The sequence below is a fragment of the Eucyclogobius newberryi genome, unplaced genomic scaffold (genome assembly GCF_026437365.1).
Source record: "Eucyclogobius newberryi isolate DKJ021-1_F unplaced genomic scaffold, fEucNew1.0.hap1 SCAF_20, whole genome shotgun sequence".
In the NCBI taxonomy this organism is placed as follows: Eukaryota; Metazoa; Chordata; class Actinopteri; order Gobiiformes; family Gobiidae; genus Eucyclogobius; species Eucyclogobius newberryi.
Window position 1 is genome coordinate 27,265,728 of NW_027315835.1, and position 21,612 is coordinate 27,287,339.

Genomic DNA, 21,612 nt, shown 5'->3' on the forward strand with positions numbered 1-21,612 from the left:
TCTAGAATGTTCTTCTTCGCTTTTGTTCTCTTCTGGCATCCATCGTGCTAAGCTGAGCACAAGCCATGGATCTATTCAAATATCTGGATTGGGTATTTCTATCTTAAAACTGTCGTGAGTCGGCCCCAGTGGCCAGTCCGTTGGAACTTAAGCAAATAAATCCTCCACCGTCCAGAAGGCATTTTTCCCATGGAGAGCAACGTCAAATCAAATCAAATGTAGGACTGCTTTAGAGGGCAATTAAGATGAGAGAGAAATGAGGACATGAAGCGAATTGTTAGAGCCGGGATCCGAACTCACGATGCTGCGGCTGGTTGCACATGAAGCCCGGCATATGTGCTGCTGCCTTAACCACTCCAGCACCGGCAGCACGGGATCTGCCTGTGATTCAACTGTTAGATAACACTGAAGCAGAGCTGTTACCTGCAGTACTGTCACTGTGGGGTCACAACCAAACAATTATGATTACTGCATTTACAAATTGGACTAATGGAGCGAAGGAGATGATTGACATTCGCTTTTGAGTGCGTTCACTCTGCACATAGTGTTTCTACTTGTAGAATACGTTTACAATAGTGTGTTTGTTAAATAAGTCCCAAACTTGCATTTCATCAGTTCATTCTCTTAAATTTGTGTTTCTGATGCACCATCCTTTTTGTTAGCAAATACTTCTTTGAATAATTGTGCTTTTTATGAGTAATTATTACTTTATTTGAACTGGAAGGATGCACAGATTTCTGTAAAATGAGCCAGTGTTAGCTTTACAGCTAGTTTGTGGTCCCCAGGGAAGATGATGCTGGCATTTGAGTAATTAAACTCAAATATGAATCTGGACAGTAGTGCACCCTACTGAAAATTGAGAATGTGAATATGATTTATTTTATCCATAAGTAAAACTAGCTTTCTCTTCTTTGGAAGTCCCTGTCAGAGATGCCCTGGAGTCTAACTGAAAGCAGTGTCCAAGTGTAGCAGGTGAAGTGTGTGGGCCGGAGCAGCATGTGTGTCAGCTGTCGTCTCCGGGGGAACAGTGTCCGGCCCAGGCTCAATGATACAGATTAACCGTGTGTTGAAACCAAAGTGCAGGAGTGTCACAGTGTCACACGGAGCCTGGACAGTCTGACCGTGTGATGGACAGCTCCGTGGCCCTGGACATAACCTTTGGACTCAAGGCTCTTATTGGCATTTTTACTTATGGAATATTTAACAGGGTTGACAAAAAATCTAACCTTGAGTTTTGTTTGTTTTCATTTTATGATGTACAATTACAATTATGATGTTACTTATTTGTATTGCAGTCAGAAGGACTTTCATTTAAGGTGCACTATGGAACCTTTCCAGTGGAGGGTTGGCTGCCAGCTTGTCTCCATGGAGATGTTATTGCTTTTCTTAGACCAGTGGTCACCAACTTGTGCAATATACCTGTCGATGTCTGGGGATTTTTATGAAGTTTATTGTCTGTAGTACAAGTGACTGTGGCTAAATGCGCTGACCAACCAGTGAGTTTGGATGCAGCACAAGGCCCCAGTGCAATGAGGGGGGAGGAGGAGCCAGAGGAGGAGCCAGGGGAGGAGACTGAGGAGGAGCCAGAGGAGGGGCGAGAGGAGGAGCCAGAGGAAGAGACAGAGGAGGGGACAGAGGAGGAGCCAGAGGAGGAGCCAGGGGAGGAGACTGAGGAGGAGCCAGAGGAGGGGCGAGAGGAGGAGCCAGAGGAAGAGACAGAGGAGGGGACAGAGGAGGAGCCAGAGGAGGAGACAGAGGAGGAGACAGAGGAGGAGACAGAGGAGGAGCGAGAGGAGGAGACAGAGGAGGAGCCAGAGGAGGAGACAGAGGAGGAGACAGAGGAGGAGACAGAGGAGGAGCGAGAGGAGGAGACAGAGGAGGAGCCAGAGGAGGAGACAGAGGAGGAGCCAGAGGAGGAGCCAGAGGAGGAGACAGAGGAGGAGACAGAGGAGGAGACTGAGGAGGAGCCAGGGGAGGAGACAGAGGAGGAGACAGAGGAGGAGACTGAGGAGGAGCCAGGGGAGGAGACAGAGGAGGAGACAGAGGAGGAGACTGAGGAGGAGACAGAGGAGGAGACAGAGGAGGAGCCAGGGGAGGAGACAGAGGAGGAGACAGAGGAGGAGACTGAGGAGGAGCCAGGGGAGGAGACAGAGGAGGAGACTGAGGAGGAGCCAGGGGAGGAGACAGAGGAGGAGACAGAGGAGGAGCCAGGGGAGGAGACAGAGGAGGAGACAGAGGAGGAGCCAGAGGAGGAGCGAGAGGAGGAGCCAGGGGAGGAGACAGAGGAGGAGCCAGAGGAGGAGCCAGGGGAGGAGCGAGAGGAGGAGCCAGGGGAGGAGACAGAGGAGGAGACAGAGGAGGAGACAGAGGAGGAGACTGAGGAGGAGCCAGAGGAAGAGACAGAGGAGGAGACAGCGGAAGAGACAGAGGAGGAGACTGAGGAGGAGCCAGAGGAGGGGCGAGAGGAGGAGCCAGAGGAAGAGACAGAGGAGGAGACAGAGGAGGAGCGAGAGGAGGAGCGAGAGGAGGAGCCAGAGGAGGAGACAGAGGAGGAGACAGAGGAGGAGACTGAGGAGGAGCCAGAGGAGGAGCGAGAGGAGGAGACAGGGGAGGAGACAGAGGAGGAGACAGAGGAGGAGCCAGAGGAGGAGCGAGAGGAGGAGCCAGAGGAAGCGACAGAGGAGGAGACAGCGGAAGAGACAGAGGAGGAGACAGAGGAGGAGACTGAGGAGGAGACTGAGGAGGAGCCAGAGGAGGGGCGAGAGGAGGAGCCAGAGGAAGAGACAGAGGAGGAGACAGAGGAGGAGCGAGAGGAGGAGACAGAGGAGGAGACAGAGGAGGAGCCAGAGGAGGAGACAGAGGAGGAGACTGAGGAGGAGACAGAGGAGGAGCCAGAGGAGGAGACAGAGGAGGAGCCAGAGGAGGAGACTGAGGAGGAGACTGAGGAGGAGCCAGGGGAGGAGACAGAGGAGGAGACAGAGGAGGAGCCAGGGGAGGAGACAGAGGAGGAGACAGAGGAGGAGACTGAGGAGGAGCCAGGGGAGGAGACAGAGGAGGAGACTGAGGAGGAGCCAGGGGAGGAGACAGAGGAGGAGACAGAGGAGGAGCCAGGGGAGGAGACAGAGGAGGAGACAGAGGAGGAGCCAGAGGAGGAGCGAGAGGAGGAGCCAGGGGAGGAGACAGAGGAGGAGCCAGAGGAGGAGCCAGGGGAGGAGCGAGAGGAGGAGCCAGGGGAGGAGACAGAGGAGGAGACAGAGGAGGAGCCAGAGGAAGAGACAGAGGAGGAGACAGCGGAAGAGACAGAGGAGGAGACTGAGGAGGAGCCAGAGGAAGAGACAGAGGAGGAGACAGAGGAGGAGACAGAGGAGGAGACTGAGGAGGAGCCAGAGGAAGAGACAGAGGAGGAGACAGCGGAAGAGACAGAGGAGGAGACTGAGGAGGAGCCAGAGGAGGGGCGAGAGGAGGAGCCAGAGGAAGAGACAGAGGAGGAGACAGAGGAGGAGCGAGAGGAGGAGCGAGAGGAGGAGCCAGAGGAGGAGACAGAGGAGGAGACAGAGGAGGAGACTGAGGAGGAGCCAGAGGAGGAGCGAGAGGAGGAGACAGGGGAGGAGACAGAGGAGGAGACAGAGGAGGAGCCAGAGGAGGAGCGAGAGGAGGAGCCAGAGGAAGCGACAGAGGAGGAGACAGCGGAAGAGACAGAGGAGGAGACAGAGGAGGAGACTGAGGAGGAGACTGAGGAGGAGCCAGAGGAGGGGCGAGAGGAGGAGACAGAGGAGGAGCCAGAGGAAGAGACAGAGGAGGAGACAGAGGAGGAGCGAGAGGAGGAGACAGAGGAGGAGACAGAGGAGGAGCCAGAGGAGGAGACAGAGGAGGAGACAGAGGAGGAGACAGAGGAGGAGCCAGAGGAGGAGACAGAGGAGGAGCCAGGGGAGGAGACAGAGGAGGAGACAGAGGAGGAGACTGAGGAGGAGCCAGAGGAGGAGCGAGAGGAGGAGACAGGGGAGGAGACAGAGGAGGAGACAGAGGAGGAGACAGAGGAGGAGCCAGAGGAGGAGACAGAGGAGGAGACAGAGGAGGAGCCAGAGGAGGAGCCAGAGGAGGAGCCAGAGGAGGAGACTGAGGAGGAGCCAGAGGAGGGGCGAGAGGAGGAGCCAGAGGAAGAGACAGAGGAGGGGACAGAGGAGGAGCCAGAGGAGGAGACAGAGGAGGAGACAGAGGAGGAGACAGAGGAGGAGCGAGAGGAGGAGACAGAGGAGGAGCCAGAGGAGGAGACAGAGGAGGAGACAGAGGAGGAGACAGAGGAGGAGCGAGAGGAGGAGACAGAGGAGGAGCCAGAGGAGGAGACAGAGGAGGAGCCAGAGGAGGAGCCAGAGGAGGAGACAGAGGAGGAGCCAGAGGAGGAGCCAGAGGAGGAGACAGAGGAGGAGCCAGAGGAGGAGCCAGAGGAGGAGCCAGAGGAGGAGACAGAGGAGGAGCCAGAGGAGGAGACAGAGGAGGAGACAGAGGAGGAGCCAGAGGAGGAGCCAGAGGAGGAGACAGAGGAGGAGCCAGAGGAGGAGCCAGAGGAGGAGCCAGAGGAGGAGACAGAGGAGGAGACAGAGGAGGAGACAGAGGAGGAGACAGGTAGTGCCAGTGCGTAATCCTGCCTGTTTAGGCTGTTTATGTCCTCTTGCAGTTTGTGGTTGTCATGAGCAAAATGGAAAGTTTCTAGCCCCTCCCCCAAGCATCACCATGGTAATCACCAGTAACTGATATACTAGTTAAAAGAGCTACAAGTGAGGTAATGACGAGTTTAAACTTCTATTTGGCTATTAAGTTGTGGCCACTATATTTTACTCTAGACAACAGTATAATAATAGTACATTTTCCTATCCCGGTTTTATATTGCAGGTTTGTACATTTTAATACAAAAATATTATTAGACTATTAAAGTATACTGTGTTTCTATTGCCTGAAATTCTCAACTCACTGATATTAAAAATAATAATCGATTATAAGCTGAATTTGTAGGTAGATCTTTGGGCTTTGCTCGTGCTGGGACCAGCGGCTCAGACGTTCATCAAGTGTTCTTATCACATACAATATTAGAATGATAGAAAGTGTGATTTATCTGCTCCTCACCAGTAATATGTAAAAGATAACTTGTTGGTGTCACTAGATTATTTCAGAAGCACAATATCAGAAATCTACACTTAAAGTTTGCTCACATGTGACTTTCATAATAATGATCTAAAATAAAACACTCAACAATGACTTTCATTAAGGTTTGTGTGTGTGTGTGTGTGTGTGTTTGGTGGTTGTCAGAGGGGCCGATAGCTCTTTGAGAATTATCTAAAGCTCATTAAAATGTTAAGGCATTATTATTATTATTATTATTAGGCCCGAGCACCACAAGCTGGCGAGAGGCCTATTAATTTCGTAAGGCCGTGCGAAGCACGGCTGCGAAAGTGCGCACGAAATCGAGCGCGAAGCGCTCGCCCACTTCCAAACACTCACTCACGCACGCCCCGTGCATACTAATTAGTAGTAGGAAAATGGAACATTACCGCTGTAAACGGGCGAAGCCCGTGCAAAAGTACGCACTAAACGAGCACTTTACATTGGGATGACGACCGCTTTACGGTCGTCATCCCAATGTAAAGCACTCATTTGCGCTAAGTAGCTCACAAATACGTTCCCCATCTCTTGCATGTTCCGTGCATAAACATTGTTTTCGCATCGGAATATTCTTCTTCTTCTTCTTCTTCTTCTTCTTCTTCTTCTTCTTCTTCTTCTTCTTCTTCTTCTTCTTCTTCTTCTTCTTCTTCTTCTTCTTCTTCTTCTTCTTCTTCTTCTTCTTCTTCTTCTTCTTCTTCTTCTTCTTCTTCTCGGGACCAACCCCCCTATTTTTCACCCAGTGAACATTGACGAAAAGTCACAAAAATTAGCACACCTCTAAAAATCGTGCCTCTCTACATTCTGGCTATTTCCCTTTTCTAAAATAAAAAAATTGGCGCGTCAGCGCCCCCAAATGTACCAAAAATGCATTGAGAGATAGGAAATGACCCAAAAAAAATCTGATCGTAGAATCATGAAATTTGGCGAAGAGGGAGATGGTGACAAGAGAAGTAAAAAATATTACTACGGCAACGCCGTCCGCCCAACCAAATGTCGGCCATATTGCTTCAAAAATGTCTAAGCATGACTCTGGAGTTTTTCCAAAGTCGTACTTTTATGAACTCCTCCCAGGGCGTTGGCCCTAAAAAGCTGAAATTTGGTGAAAATGGTACTGAGGAGTGGGACATCAAAAGTTATTCAAATTACATTGACCCTGTCACGGTCTCTGTGCGGCGAAGCCGCAAACTGTAGCTAGAATTTCAGAAATCTCCCAAATTTAACATTTCTGCCGTTTGCACAGATAAAGTCCGAATTGCGTCAAATTAGAATCAGTTGTTAAACTCTTTGCCCTAAACCTACTTGAAGTGAAATAAATTAATTTGGAGCCACAGCGCCCCCTACAGATTTTATATGGAGGTTAAATGTTTAGTTTTGCGAAATTATCTGAAATTTGACACAAAACTCAATTTTGGCCCCATCAAAAAAGTCAATGAGACCCATGTCATCATTGTTATGGCTTTACCGTAGCGATGACCAAATCCTCCCATGTTATTCCAATGGGGAAATCGCCAGAACATGTTTACACTTTATACTTTCACCAACTCCTCCCAGGGCGTCAGCCCTATTAACCTGAAATTTGGTGAGACTCATCTTCAGGGGTCGACCATCAAAAGTTATCCACATTTTTATTCAAAGAGTCACGGTCTCTGTCCGGCAAAGCCGCACATTTTGCCAAGAATTCAAAATAAAATTGCTTTTTGATGGTAAAACAAAGGGGAGAAGATGTGACAGCGTCACAGATTCAGCAGTAGATGTAATAAAAGGACAATTGGGGCGCGTCAGCGCCCCCTCCTCTTGCGGCGTGGTGGTGGCGGCGGCGTGGCGAGGGCCGATCATTGCCGCTTGCGGCTATATTTATTATTATTATTATTCATAACTAACACACAGGAAAAATACAGAGGATCCAGAGAGAGAAGTGAATGAGAGCAACAGCATCCAACTCTATGTCTACTAAGTATGTCTATGGTATATGGAGACAAGCAGGACACATCACCTGGTAATGTTACTGGTCAGATCTGTGGAGAGGCGAGCGGAAATGCCTTGTCACTTTAGGAAGCTGGATCCCACGACTAAAACCAGTTTGCTCTATGTTATGATGTCTCCTTAGCTAATGACATCACAGGGATTTTGATTTTATCCCCCTTTATTTTCATGCAATGTTAAACGATAGTTGTTTTTGTGAAATGACCCTCAGTGTAACCTGAGGATCCAGGAGTGATTGACAGCTCAGTGACCCGCGGTGGACGTTGTGGTTATTGCGCTCTTTCTCCCGCCGCAGATCGCTCTCTGTCGCTCAGTTCATGTTTTTCAGTTGTTTGGTCGCATTATTCAAGCACTTTTGTTCGGATCGTATTGGAAGCAGCAGATGCTAACGTTTGTCTCTGGTGTTTCGTGCAAAGGGGCGAATGTTAAATGTTACATGACGATTCTTTCCCAATTCAAATATGAAAAATGTGTGATTGAGACGAGACCCTGCAGGCGTTCATGTGGAAACAGCAACATAACCCCAACCACACCTAAAGATGTTTTATTCTTTCATTTAATCCACTTGGATCCATGGATTTATATGGGACTTTGTTATGTTTTTCTCCAAATGCATTTTTCTCCCAGAGATATAAAGATCAGCTCCTACACACACCAAACTTTACAATCTTGGACTTAATACGATTTTGACAGATCTAATTCCAATGTCACAACTTCAGCCAGGCTTTAGTTGTTTTTTCATTGGTCTATCCCCTTCAGTGCCACTCCAACCAATCAGAGAGCAGACGCTGCCACCCTCTCCTGCTCTCCACTAATTACTCATGACATTCACCTGGCCTGCCCCGCCCGTGGCCCTGCCCCGCCTCAGTATATGGACCGGTCCATTTCCCTCTGTGCCCTGCCAGATTGTCTTGTGTGTTACCGTAGCGCCCAGCACCAGTTATCCTGATTCTGATTCTGATCCTGCCTGTCCCTGTTTTGACCTGCCTTTTTGAACTTTGGACCGTCTCTTTTGCCCCATTCTGGATTTGTCTGCCACGTGTTGTTTTCATCTCTGCTGGTAATAAAGACCCTAAACCTGAACTGTTTCCTGTGTCGTGCATTTGGGTTCTTGCCTGCCATTTTGTGACATCCAAGCCTGATTTAGAATTAGGTCAAACAAAACAAACCAATAAATTTCAACCTGGTTCTATCAGTGTTTCAGATTTAATGTCCAAATTATGTGCATTTTTAGTAATTTTGGTCATTTTTGTTAAATATTTTTTTCTATACATGCGTTCGCACATCTGGGAACTTGTGCAGTGGCAACCAAGTCCACCATTTTGAACGGGGCACAACAGCACGTCTACTAGATACGATATCCAGGAAATATGAGGCCAAAATGCCAAAAACCTGCATTCTGTAAGGTCATTGATCTGTCAGGATATTGTTCTGTAAGGTCATTGTTCTGTAAGATCATTGTACTGTTGACTGACCAAGGAATGAGAGCTTTGTCGTGTCCCTCAGTTTGCCGTTATCGTCTAAAGAATTAAAGTATTCGTAGCTCATTATGCGGTAGAAAAGGATGCAGTCGTGGTGGTTTATATATATTGCGTGCCCCTTTTAAAATGGCCGCTATGGGGACGTCCCGGCTGTATGACGTTACCGCAAACGCATGTATACATTTCAACCTGGTTCTATCCATGGTTCAGATTTAATGTCCAAATTATGTGATTTTTTTTTGTAATTTTGGTCATATTTTTTTCTATTCTGTTGCTTGTCCAAACCCTTTTTTTTTGTAATCCTTCCTTTTATCAATGCTGCAATTTCTATTTCATAAGACGTACGAAAAATGTGATGATGTCATGCTCCTTAGCTCAATTGTAGTGATGTAAATGCTCAAAACTTCAACAAAATATGGAGTGAATAGTATCGATGGCCATCCTGTCTGTTCTTCAGATCAGTTCTTTTTCGATTTCTGCACCATTTTCAGAGACTTCGTTTGGAGGCCGCGATCTCGGGCGCATCCATCATTCCCACTTACTGTCTGCTCTGTGGCTGGTGCGTGCGGTGGCGTCTGTGGCTCTGCAATAAGCTAAAACGTCCCTTCTGATATTCTGAGGCTCATTTAGCTGAAAGCTCACTGGCACCCCTTCAGAATCCACTTCCATTCATCAGACGTTCCTTTGTTTATACAGTATTAACATCGTGCACTGATGCAGCTTTAAAAGTATATCGCCTGCTGTCCAGGATCTACGGTACTTGTTATAGAACCAGTCCTGTGGTGAAATGGAATGATGAAATACTGGAAATGTTATGGTAGTTTATAGACAGTGGTAGGAACCCATCGGATGACTTTATTTTAAAAATCGTTGGATTTACCAGCGACGAAGGCATAAACCAAGTTGTATTAGTTTTGTTTGAAAAATAACCTGTTTATCTTCTTTACTGTTTTATGGGTTACACACATTTTGGCTGTAAGTATAAGTTACTAAGGCAACTAGCTGTGATCTGATTAACCACCCTAAGGTTTGAACTGAAGTCACATTTTAATAATGGTTCTAATGGAACATGTAACTTCTAGACTCTTCACACTTAGACTTAACTAACAGCAGATACTTATTATAGCAGGGGTGTCCAAACTGTTTTCACCAAGGGCCGCATTTTGAAACTTAAACGGGGCAGAGGGCCAGAAACCACTTGACAATGTCGAATTTGTTAAATGACAAAGTGAATCATTCGAAATTTTGCATTTGACCTAATTGCGATGAGCCTCCACACCTTTAATTAGACTTAGAACATTAATATTCAGTTTGTACAACATCAATGTGCCTGAATTTTCCCAATTTCACAGTAAAAAGTACTAGTTTTTGTTGTTTGGGTCGACATAGCAGGAAGCTGGAGGGCCAACAAAAATTGGTCTGAGGGCCGCATTTGGCCCCCGGGCCCTAGTTTGGACATGCCTGCCTTAGAGCTTCTTCTTACTTACTCTACTTTGTGTTGGTTTAGCTCCTCCCCTCAGACAGATATAAGGCAGTGACTCACCCGTTTTCTGTCAGAGGAACTGAAGAAGCAGCTGACCAATGTATTTTGTCTTTTTTTTTTTTTTTTAAATTGAAAAAATAAACACAGACCAATCAAAACTTGTGTGTAAATAAAGATACAGTCCCAGTAATATTGTCAAAAATGAAAAAGAAGAGAAAAAAATAAAGAAAGGGAAAGAAAAAGTGCGGAACTAGAGAAAATACAAAGTGTGTATTGTTTGAGATGACCGTTTTTAGAATAATGCATCCAAATGAAAATAAAATACAAGGTTAAAGCACCTGATCCATAATGTGAGTCCCATTTGGTCCAGTTTATGTTGAATTTGTCCATTTCCGAGTTCAGTCCACATGTGATTTTTTCCATTTTCCGTATGTCCAGTATGATGTCGGTCCAGTCCTTTATTGTTGGAGCAGTTTGTGATGACCTTGTATTTAGTCATAAAACATGTGTCCAGTTGACAGAATTCACCTTTTGCATTTGCTATAATCTGATTACTATCATCCCGTCCTTTGTAACTCGTTACTGCCCAACATAATGACAGAACCACTGACCTTTCAGTAAATGTGCATGACTCAACTACGCACTCTTCATTATTCATGGTCACAGGGATCAAACTGTTTTTAAGTCACTCTATTGGAAGCTCAACGACCTTTGGTAATTGCACTTTTAAAATACACTGATAACGCTAATTAACATGTTTGCCTTAGTATAATGTGCTCTGACTCAGCAGATCTGGCGCCCAGTCCACCTTTGCCTCCTGCGTCCTTGCCTCCTGCTTCCTCGCCTCCTAGCGTCCTTGTGTGCTCATGTCCTCCCGTGCTTGTCCTTGTGTCTTGCAGGTATGCGTATCCTGGTCACTCTGCTGCTGGACACTCTGCCCATGCTCGGGAACGTGCTGCTCCTCTGCTTTTTCGTCTTCTTCATCTTCGGCATTGTGGGCGTGCAGCTGTGGGCGGGGCTTCTGCGCAACCGCTGCTTCCTGGAGGACAACCTCTCCTTGTGAGTGGACATGTCTGATATATGTTGTACCCGAATGTGTTTGGGGCTTATCTGCGGAGATATAACACGTAATATATTACACGTAACTTTATGCGTTAGTGTCCGCCATCTGTATCTGCACTTTTTAGACCAAAGATAAACGTAAATACATTTATAGATATGTTTAAATATGTGATACGTTCCAAACAAAACAGACTAGATGATAATGGCCTCCGCATTTAGAAAGTTACACAAGCCATGTTTCAACTGGCCCCAGACAAGTTCGGTTTGAAGCGCTTTTATTTATTTCATTTCAATTAAAGCATCACATTTTAACTTCTCTTCGTGTGATACATTAGGTTCGGATCATTTTAGATGCATTATGCACTTTTAATGTAATATTCTCGATCTTGATGCGAGTGCTGTGCGTCGATGAACAGAAAACCGCTCATGCTAACGTGCGCTAGCTTTGCTCAGTCTGTCGGATCAACATATAAGTCAGAATCAGTGGAAATGAGACAGTTTATCACAAGTCAACGTTTGGTGTGAAATGATTATTATTTCACCTGTGACTGTGTTCTCTTTATCCAATCATCTCCTTTTGGTGCTTCGCTCAGTTGACAACAACCCCAAACTCCAAGGACAGTTTTGAAGCAACAAATAACATTTTAACATGATTTAAACTTCTAATCAGCCAGTTTTTAAAATCTAAACTCAGAACCTTCATCATTAATTTCAAGCACATTTCTGATAAACCATTTGTCTTCACGCCGACATCTTTGTGGTTTATGGGGGACATACACAAGGTGACAAACCGTATAATCATGGCATTCATCACTCGGCCTAATGCAGCCGAGATAAACAAGACGTATGGAAGGCCCCCACGGTTCCGCTGGAGGTCAAGGGAGGACATGTCATCGAACCTTGAACCCAGGCACTAAATCTGGGTAAAAAACCAACTGGCCTAGTGGTTATGGGGACTCAGGAGCTGGTGATGGATGGGGCTGGGTAATGAAAGCAGCCGCCGCATGTAGTACACTGTGGGTATGGGACTGGGGCCAATGTGACGGATTCATGTTCCCTCCGTCACTGTGAATCCATTAGTCTCTCTGTAGGATTTATGGTCTGGCCGGCATAATTGAAATTCATACATAATAGCAAGGGTGAGCTGACATATTTTTTTCATCATCAATTTTGAGACTTATTTCTGGTGATGGTGATAAAACGGCAGGGAACGTCTGGGTCTTAAGCTTGAACTTATCGCTCTGTGTTGTGTTATGTGGAGTGAGCGGAGCAGAACGCATCGGCAGCAACAGAGACAATGTCTTTCTTTGCTTTTTGTCTTGTTTTTGTCTGTGAAACTTTTGTTTTCAATTTCACATTCTACAGCAAAATGTGAAGTGAAAGTAGTGTCTGTGTTGTTGCTGCGACTGTTCTGCTTGTTTCCTAATTACAGAGATAAAGGAAACTTCAACTCGGCAACTTAAACTATTTAAACATAAAGAACATAGAAACTCAGCGAGGCCAGACCATTATTTGAATGTCATTTGTAATTCACTCCAGTCCCTGATTGTATATCCCTGAGATTATATATATATATATATATATATATATATATATATATATATATATATATATATATATATATATATATATATACACAACCTAAACAACTTGGTCAGTCCAATTTTTCCATTTAGAAATTAAATCTGGATGTCATTTTTTCCATGTGTCTGATGTCTTTGATGTTTGCATCAGCCATTACTTAAAAAGCCACTTTAAAAAATCATTCAGCAAAATATTCTTTATCAGGAATTTTTTATTAGTAAAATCATTACTTGTTTGATTTATATATATTTTGGGCCTTGCTATCTCTGTAGTTGCTAAGTAGCTTTTAGTAAAATCTTTTTTTATTTTTTTATTCAAGGACATAGCATTGTACTGAACTGTACTGGACGAACCAGATGCAATGTTTTAAGTGTTTGTAGCAGAATATGCTAATTTTCAACACCTGTCACTAGGGCCAATTTAGAGTTTCCAATTTGCCTGACACATCATGTGTTTGGACGGTGGGAGGAGCCGGAGAACCCGGCGAGAACCCACGGTAACACGGGGAGAACATGCAGACTCCACCCAAATAAACATGATTCACTCCGTTTTAGTCAAATGTGATGTTTACATGTCACATGCACTTTTAATGCACAGTTTAGCATTAAACAGCTCTATAGAACCAGCACAGGAAAGCAGATGTTTTTGTTCAAAAATACTTTCAAAATGGAAAATAAATTGTTTTGGCCTCATGTAATTGTCAGTCCTGCTTGTGCCTGTGCAGTCCTATCTGTGCAGTCCTGCTTGTGCCTGTGCAGTCCTGCTTGTGCCTGTGCAGTCCTGCCTGTGCCTGTGCAGTCCTGCCTGTGCCTGTGCAGTTCGGTTCCAGTGCTCAGGGAGTATCTTGATTAGCTGTGTGTGTGACTGATAGGGCCAGATAATCACTGAGGCAGCTGTAATTGTGTTTACTGGCCCTGGGCCGTGTGTGTGTGTGTGTGTGTGTCAGAGTGTGTGTGTGTGTCAGAGTGTGTGTAGGTGTGTGTGTGTGTGTGTCAGAGTGTGTGTGTGTGTGTGTGTGTGTGTGTGTGCGCGAGTGTGTGTGCGCGTGTGTGTCAGAGTGTGTGTGTGTGTGTGTGTGTCAGAGTGTGTGTGTGTGTGTGTCAGAGTGTGTGTGTGTGTGTGTGTGTGTGTCAGAGTGTTGTGTGTGTGTGTGTTTGTGTGTGTACATAAATAATGTTCTTCTTGTCGACATGTTGTGCTTCTTCCATATGTAGATTATGATTTTCAGCCGCAGCGTTGTATGATCTAGAACGACATTGGAATAGAAACAGATCCTTTGAGTTTCTGTTCAAAACTCATATAAAAGAACAAATAAAGTGAAATGAAAACTGCGGAAGCCTCTTCATAAAGTCCTGTAATAAATCACATTTTTAGCAATATTTCCTTCAGATTTGAAAAGGTTTTTGTCCCAAAATCACTTGTGTCACGTTTCTTCATGATGTGTGTCATTATTGTCTTTTCTTTGTCGATGTTTTATTTAATTTGCTCTCTGGTCCTGTTTTGTTTTAAACTTTAAAAAAAAGGCTTTACTCAAGTCAATGATATTTTGTAACACGTTTTTTGCCTATAATGAAATATAATATCTTTTGTATATATATTGTAAAAGCATCGATGTGGGTGAAAATGAGACTTCAGCTCTTTTTCTGCATCTAATAAAAGAAGATTATATTCTCCACAAAGCATTAGTTAGTTTGTTTTTCATGTTTTAAACATCCAGCACAGCAGCATTAAGATCACAATATGACATCTTTTGAATGTGAAAAACTCCTCCACATGTTGCGTACAAGCGTCAGCTGAAACCCATGAAATACGGTTGTGGCAGATTCCAGTGACTTTGCGGCACTTCCTCTTCTAACGTTTAGAACATCTGGAGTAATATTCTGTGATATTGTGAATGGCTTTTTAATTAAGAATTTAGAAATGCCCTGAAGGAAAAATGTTGTGGAAATTACAATGTTTTAAGCTTTTTTTTTTACTGTCAAAAATAAACCTTGAGAAAAATAAATCAAAGAATATACAAATTATGAAAACAATTTGGGGCAAGCTAGCTTTTGTTTAACTCCCTCTGCTGCCAGTATCTGGTCATCTAGATCCCGATGAGCGAACGTCTGACAAATTTTGCCTCATTACGAGCTAACGGACTAGCACGAATGACGCAAAGTCAGTAAATGACTCAAATTGACGTAACCAATCGCCACATTGTACCACTCTCGCTCACGTTGCCTCTGCGTTTCCTCCAGTCCTCTGTCTCTGGGCCTGGCCAACTACTACAAGACGGAGAACGACGACGAGAACCCGTTCATCTGCTCCATGCCGCGGGACAACGGGATGCGCGGCTGCGACACGGTGCCGCGGCTCTTCGAGGAGGGCGTGCTGCAGTGTAACATGGACATGGACGCCTACAACAGCACGGACAACACCACCTGCGTCAACTGGAACCAGTACTACACCAACTGCTCGGCCGGCCCCGTCAACCCGTTCAAGGGCGCCATCAACTTCGACAACATCTGCTACGCCTGGATCGCCATCTTTCAGGTGAGCCGGCCATTCAGGGACGTTTATGGTTTTAAGGGTTGCAAAGGAAGACAGTGTGTTTATAATCCAATCCAACATTAGACAACATGAGCTTACTTTGGAGGTAGATTACTTTTTAGGTCGGGGGGGGCGCAGATGTCAACAGTTGGTATTTAGGGGTCGCGACAGAAGAAGGTTGAGGAGTTAGAGAACTGAACAAAATGGCAATACACTCACACTAATCTGAATGAAATAACATTGATGAGCTCAAATGTATTTAGTTGATGACTGTTTTTGACTCAGGATGTGTTACTCAACCACACGTTTAATTACTTTTGTTTCAAGCTAATTTGTCTTGAATATTTAAATCTCAAAGACACAAAATCCAGTCTTTTTTGGCCAACCTTTTTTCTGCAGTGTATACTTAAAGGTGTACTATGGAGTGTGCCCTTAAAGGTGTACTATGGAGTGTGCCCTTAAAGGTGTACTATGGAGTGTGCCCTTAAAGGTGTACTATGGAGTGTGCTCTTAAAGGTGTACTATGGAGTGTGCTCTTAAAGGTGTACTATGGAGTGTGCCCTTAAAGGTGTACTATGGAGTGTGCCCTTAAAGGTGTACTATGGAGTGTGCCCTTAAAGGTGTACTATGGAGTGTGCCCTTAAAGGTGTACTATGGAGTGTGCCCTTAAAGGTGTACTATGGAGTGTGCTCTTAAAGGTGTACTATGGAGTGTGCTCTTAAAGGTGTACTATGGAGTGTGCCCTTAAAGGTGTACTATGGAGTGTGCCCTTAAAGGTGTACTATGGAGTGTGCCCTTAAAGGTGTACTATGGAGTGTGCTCTTAAAGGTGTACTATGGAGTGTGCCCTTAAAGGTGTACTATGGAGTGTGCCCTTAAAGGTGTACTATGGAGTGTGCCCTTAAAGGTGTACTATGGAGTGTGCTCTTAAAGGTGTACTATGGAGTGTGCTCTTAAAGGTGTACTATGGAGTGTGCTCTTAAAGGTGTACTATGGAGTGTGCTCTTAAAGGTGTACTATGGAGTGTGCTCTCAAAGGTGTACTATGGAGTGTGCTCTTAAAGGTGTACTATGGAGTGTGCCCTTAAAGGTGTACTATGGAGTGTGCTCTTAAAGGTGTACTATGGAGTGTGCCCTTAAAGGTGTACTATGGAGTGTGCTCTTAAAGGTGTACTATGGAGTGTGCCCTTAAAGGTGTACTATGGAGTGTGCTCTCAAAGGTGTACTATGGAGTGTGCCCTTAAAGGTGTACTATGGAGTGTGCTCTCAAAGGTGTACTATGGAGTGTGCTCTTAAAGGTGTACTATGGAGTGTGCCCTTAAAGGTGTACTATGGAGTGTGCTCTTAAAGGTGTACTATGGCGTGTGCTCTTAAAGGTGTACTATGGAGTGTGCTCTCAAAGGTGTACTATGGAGTGTGCTCTTAAAGGTGTACTATGGAGTGTGCCCTTAAAGGTGTACTATGGAGTGTGCTCTTAAAGGTGTACTATGGAGTGTGCCCTTAAAGGTGTACTATGGAGTGTGCCCTTAAAGGTGTACTATGGAGTGTGCTCTTAAAGGTGTACTATGGAGTGTGCCCTTAAAGGTGTACTATGGAGTGTGCTCTCAAAGCTGTACTATGGAGTGTGCCCTTAAAGGTGTACTATGGAGTGTGCCCTTAAAGGTGTACCATGGAGTGTGCCCTTAAAGGTGTACTATGGAGTGTGCACTTAAAGGTGTACTATGGAGTGTGCCCTTAAAGGTGTACTATGGAGTGTGCCCTTAAAGGTGTACCATGGAGTGTGCCCTTAAAGGTGTACTATGGAGTGTGCACTTAAAGGTGTACTATGGAGTGTGCCCTTAAAGGTGTACTATGGAGTGTGCCCTTAAAGTTGTACTATGGAGTGTGCCCTTAAAGTTGTACCATGTAACTTTATTTGTCCCTTCTTGATGGAGCTTGTGGAGGGTCCGTCACCTGCTTGTCTTCATGAATGTGCTATTGCTTTGTCTGGAATGTTCCGCAGTATGGCAATAAACATAGTCTGTACTTATCTCACTGGAGACAAGCAGGTTTAGTTTAGTTTAGTCATTTAGGACATTAAGATGCCCATTCGCTCCTGAAATACCAGTTGCTATTCTCCCTGGTTCTCCTCAAATGTATTACATGCATTTGCACGTACAATACAATCATTATTATAATCTTTTTTTATGACAAATCACTTTTAAAATTGAAAACGAACCCAGAGAAATTCTATATCATTAAGTCTAATGAACGGGTTCTTCTTCCTGTCCTGCATTAGACCTTAGAACTTGGTTGTGTTGTAATTAGCTTCATTCATGCTAATTTCATGAATCCTGTTTATGAGGTTGTCTCTTTTGAGTGCTCAGAAAACACTCAGTTTGAAATATCTATAGGTAAAAATCCAGACTTCTCCTGCTCAGTTTTTAAGTCCACAAACCATCCGGACCAACAAATATATGGCACTTTTAGCATAACGTTTTACAGAGGGCGCTCCAACACCTAAACATCTGATTGGAAACAGTTTGTCAGATGCATTTTTCAAAAGTTTGAGTTTTTTGCCATTTGCAGTTAAAAAACACATTGAAAAGACAAGTGCAAAAAAGTTATTATGATTTAATATGATTTAAAAAGAGTGAGTAAAGTGCTAGATCCTTATGAGTGCATTGTTCCAGCTATCATGATGTTTTGCTTTCTTCTGCCAGGATGATCAGAGCACTGACACGTTAATTTAAGTCAGGAAATGTGAAATACTAATCCCAAGCATTTTGAACATAAGATGGATGAAGTGAGATGATTGTATTGTGAGATTTAAATACTAAATCCTTCACACCGATCCGTACCGGACAGACACTAATCGTCCCACAGCCTTGGATAATTTGTGCTCGTGGGATTAGCCTGCCTCCTCTGGGTCCTTACGTTTCCACTCCATTTGTGCCCTATCTCCTCATCATTTGTAAAGCCCTCCTCCATGAGTGAGCGCTCATCACGGCACAGGGTTTAATTATGGAGAGCAGAAGCCAGATTCTCATTCAAGTTTGGCTTTCAGTGGTCAAACACTCAATGGGTCCAGACAAATAACATCTATAAGTTAAAAAGTTATATATATAATGTCACTCTTCAAAATGTTGAGAATCACTTTTTCCATGACATAAAACCAGCCAGGATCTCCTGACCGTTCCTGGTGAAGGTCCCTGGACACTGCTCCTGACGGGTTTCCCCAGTTGTTTTGAAGGATGGGTCAAACGTAGTCGACTCATCTTCCAATCAGCATAATATTGTGTGTAGACTATTAAGAAGGTTCATGATTTATATTTGTTCTAATGTTCTGTTCTCTGTTCTAATGACTCCAAAAGTCCAGGGCCAGCTCTGCTTTCAGTTACAATAAAGACTAAACTAAGTGTAACTTCAGCTTAAGGACCTGTAGCTGATTTTGAAAGAGTGGAGAACATATTTCAGAATGACCGCTCTGATTTAGCCATGATTGTTCTGATTGGATACAGTTTCTGTCCCTGGCAGTTCCTTCTTTATTATTCTAATCCAACAAAATGCCTTTTAAATATCTTTCACTCTCCTTTTTCCATATAACGTACTTTAAGGCAGGGGTCACCAAGAAAACGGGGCCTGGGGCCCATTTTGAACTTTTGTTTCTCTGAAAATATTGTTTACAATGATATGGGAAGTAGCACATAAGAGCAATAAGACAATTAAAGTGCATTTTGTGTTGTTTTTACAGGCCCCGCCCCCTTCCTCCGGTCACTGAGAGAACTGGCCCCTGCAATAAAAAAGTCCACTGCTGTTTGGAGGAAACAATTAACTATAAAAGATAAAAGTCAGACAAAGACCCTTTAATACAAGTTTATCCTTGTAGTTTGTAGTTGGATAGAACCAGTCATTTCCAAGATTCTTTTTATTATTCAACAGTAAAGTGTATTTCTCTCATACACTATCTTATAACATATGACTTTTCCCTCTGTACTGCTGTCTGACCTGGTGGTTCCGTGGCGGGGCGACTTGCTGACCTCTCTCTGTGGCGTCCTGCAGGTGATCACTTTGGAGGGCTGGGTGGACATCATGTACTTCGTGATGGACGCGCACTCCTTCTACAACTTTATCTACTTCATCCTGCTCATCATTGTAAGTGATGCTTAAATATTGTGTAAATACAGTGAGCAAAAATAAAACTGCGGCTCTCGAGCGAGGAGTTTATCTCTCTTTCAAATATAATGAAATCATTTGCCTGGAATGTTCCACAACACTGAACATTCCGAGCAAAGCGATTTCATGTAGTCAAACAGGTGCTCGACCAGAAAGATGACTTAGTTCATATTTAGATCTTGTCCGTTTGAACTAACATCTCTCGTCCTCCACAGATCGGCTCCTTCTTCATGATCAACCTCTGCCTGGTCGTCATCGCCACGCAGTTCTCCGAGACCAAGCAGCGCGAGAGCCAGCTGATGAAGGAGCAACGGGTCCGCTTCATGTCCAACGCCAGCACCTTGGCCTCCCTGTCCGAACCCGGCTCCTGCTACGACGAGCTCCTCAAGTACCTGGTCCACGTCCTCCGCAAGGGGGCCAGGCAGGTCGCCCACGTCTTTCGGTTCCTGGCTCGCCGCGCCGGGATGAACATCGCCGCTTCCCCGCCCGCCCAGGAGCCCCAACGCGGCCAGAGCCAGCGGCGACGCAGGAAATCTCGTCACGGATCTATGTTAGTCCACCACATGACGCATCACCACCAGCATCACCAGCATTACCATTTGGGGAACGGTAGCGTGAGGGGCACGGGCAGGGGGGCGGACAATAGCGACGTCGAGGCCGCTTCCAACAACAACAACGGTGGATCTATCGTAGCAACGGCTGGGCATTTGACGGTAGCCGCGCCGTCGTGCGTAGCCGCCAATTCGGATATGGATATAACGGTTTTGCCTTTGCCCGCGGATTGTACCATTTCACTGGCGTCGCTGAATCCGTTCGCCTTGACCCCGGGCGCTCTCAAAAGGAATTCAGTTCCCTTCGCAGCGCCGAAAAACTACCCGACGTTGCAGGCCAGAGCGCTCGCCGAGTCCAGGAGGGGGAGCGTCGCCGTTAGCCAGCTGAACTTCAACCTCAACATCCCACCCGTGTCTTTGGAGAGGCGGCCGTCTTGTCTGGTGGATACGCACAATCCAGCAGGTACTGTCGCCATGCTAAGTACACGGTCAGCAGAACAAGTTCATTTTAAATTAATATTAGACCAGAACTAGGACCTAGACCAGAACTAGGACCTAGACCAGAACTAGGACCTAGACCAGAACTAGGACCTAGACCAGAACTAGGACCTAGACCAGATCTAGGACCTAGACCAGAACTAGGACCTAGACCAGATCTAGGAGCAGACAAACCAAGTCTACATTAGGACTCGATTGGGCTCAAACCAGGACCGAACCAGATCCAGTACACAGTCTTCCTGGGGGGGAATTGAACCATCAACCTTCCTTTAGTGGATGAATGCCTCTGCCATATTAGCTCCTGCAACAATTAGACATACTGTACATTTTCAGGGCTGGCAGGGTTTTATGTCCTTGTAATTATGACTTGGTGCAATAATGTATGTAGTAAAGGTTTACATCAGTCTAGTGGCAGTTTTATATTTGCAGTATTTGTTTTACCTTCGCTTAGACTGTTTGTACTATAGTGTTGGGACAATCCTCCTCACCTCTTCACTAAGCCCTGGAGTGTGGATTACTCCCATTAGTCACAACTGGATGAGCGATCGTCAATAGATTCATTTGCTACAGAGAGAAGCCAGAAACTCCAATAAGTCTTGTTCAAGAAAAAAGAAAAAGCAGGTAAAAAATTAGCCTACTTTTTGCACGAGGGATAAAGGAATGGTATTGATTTACTGATATTGAACTGAAAGTCCCATATTAGACTTTAGTCTGAACAGGTGTGTGTGACAAGCATCTGAAATGTCTGTGATTTCTGTATTAGTTTATCATTTTATATTTCAGTTTTATCTCAAATGTTATTGCTCCAGTGTAAAATATAAATAACCTACAACAAACTAATCTTGAATGCTTTAAATTAAAAAAGACAATTATTTTTCAGTTTGTTATCTCAATACACGATGACATAACGCCAATTCATTTTTCTAAATTCCTTGATTAATTACTACTTACTTTGTTCATCCTTCATAATGGGGAAAATCTCTAATCCACATGACTCACTTTTTAATAAACTAAATTGTCAAAGGAAGAATGTCATTGCACAGTTTATTTTAACAATGTTTTCACTGTGTCCAGGACAATATCTATATTTGAATTCCTTTATGAATGATGGGTTCCATGAAACATATG

The 21,612-nt window shown here is 44.8% G+C and overlaps 1 protein-coding gene across 12 annotated transcripts in view; it reads left to right on the forward strand.

The window, feature by feature from the left end:
- cacna1g (calcium channel, voltage-dependent, T type, alpha 1G subunit) overlaps window positions 1-21,612 on the forward strand; it is a 296,305-nt gene that overhangs the window by 77,539 nt on the left and 197,154 nt on the right. For all 12 annotated transcript variants that reach the window (XM_072455517.1, XM_072455513.1, XM_072455523.1 and 9 more), the window contains exons 4-7: window positions 11,004-11,163; window positions 14,991-15,285; window positions 19,322-19,414; window positions 19,651-20,449. In XM_072455517.1, coding sequence (XP_072311618.1) covers window positions 11,004-11,163; window positions 14,991-15,285; window positions 19,322-19,414; window positions 19,651-20,449 — 1,347 coding nt within the window. The remainder of the gene's footprint in view (window positions 1-11,003; window positions 11,164-14,990; window positions 15,286-19,321; window positions 19,415-19,650; window positions 20,450-21,612) is intronic.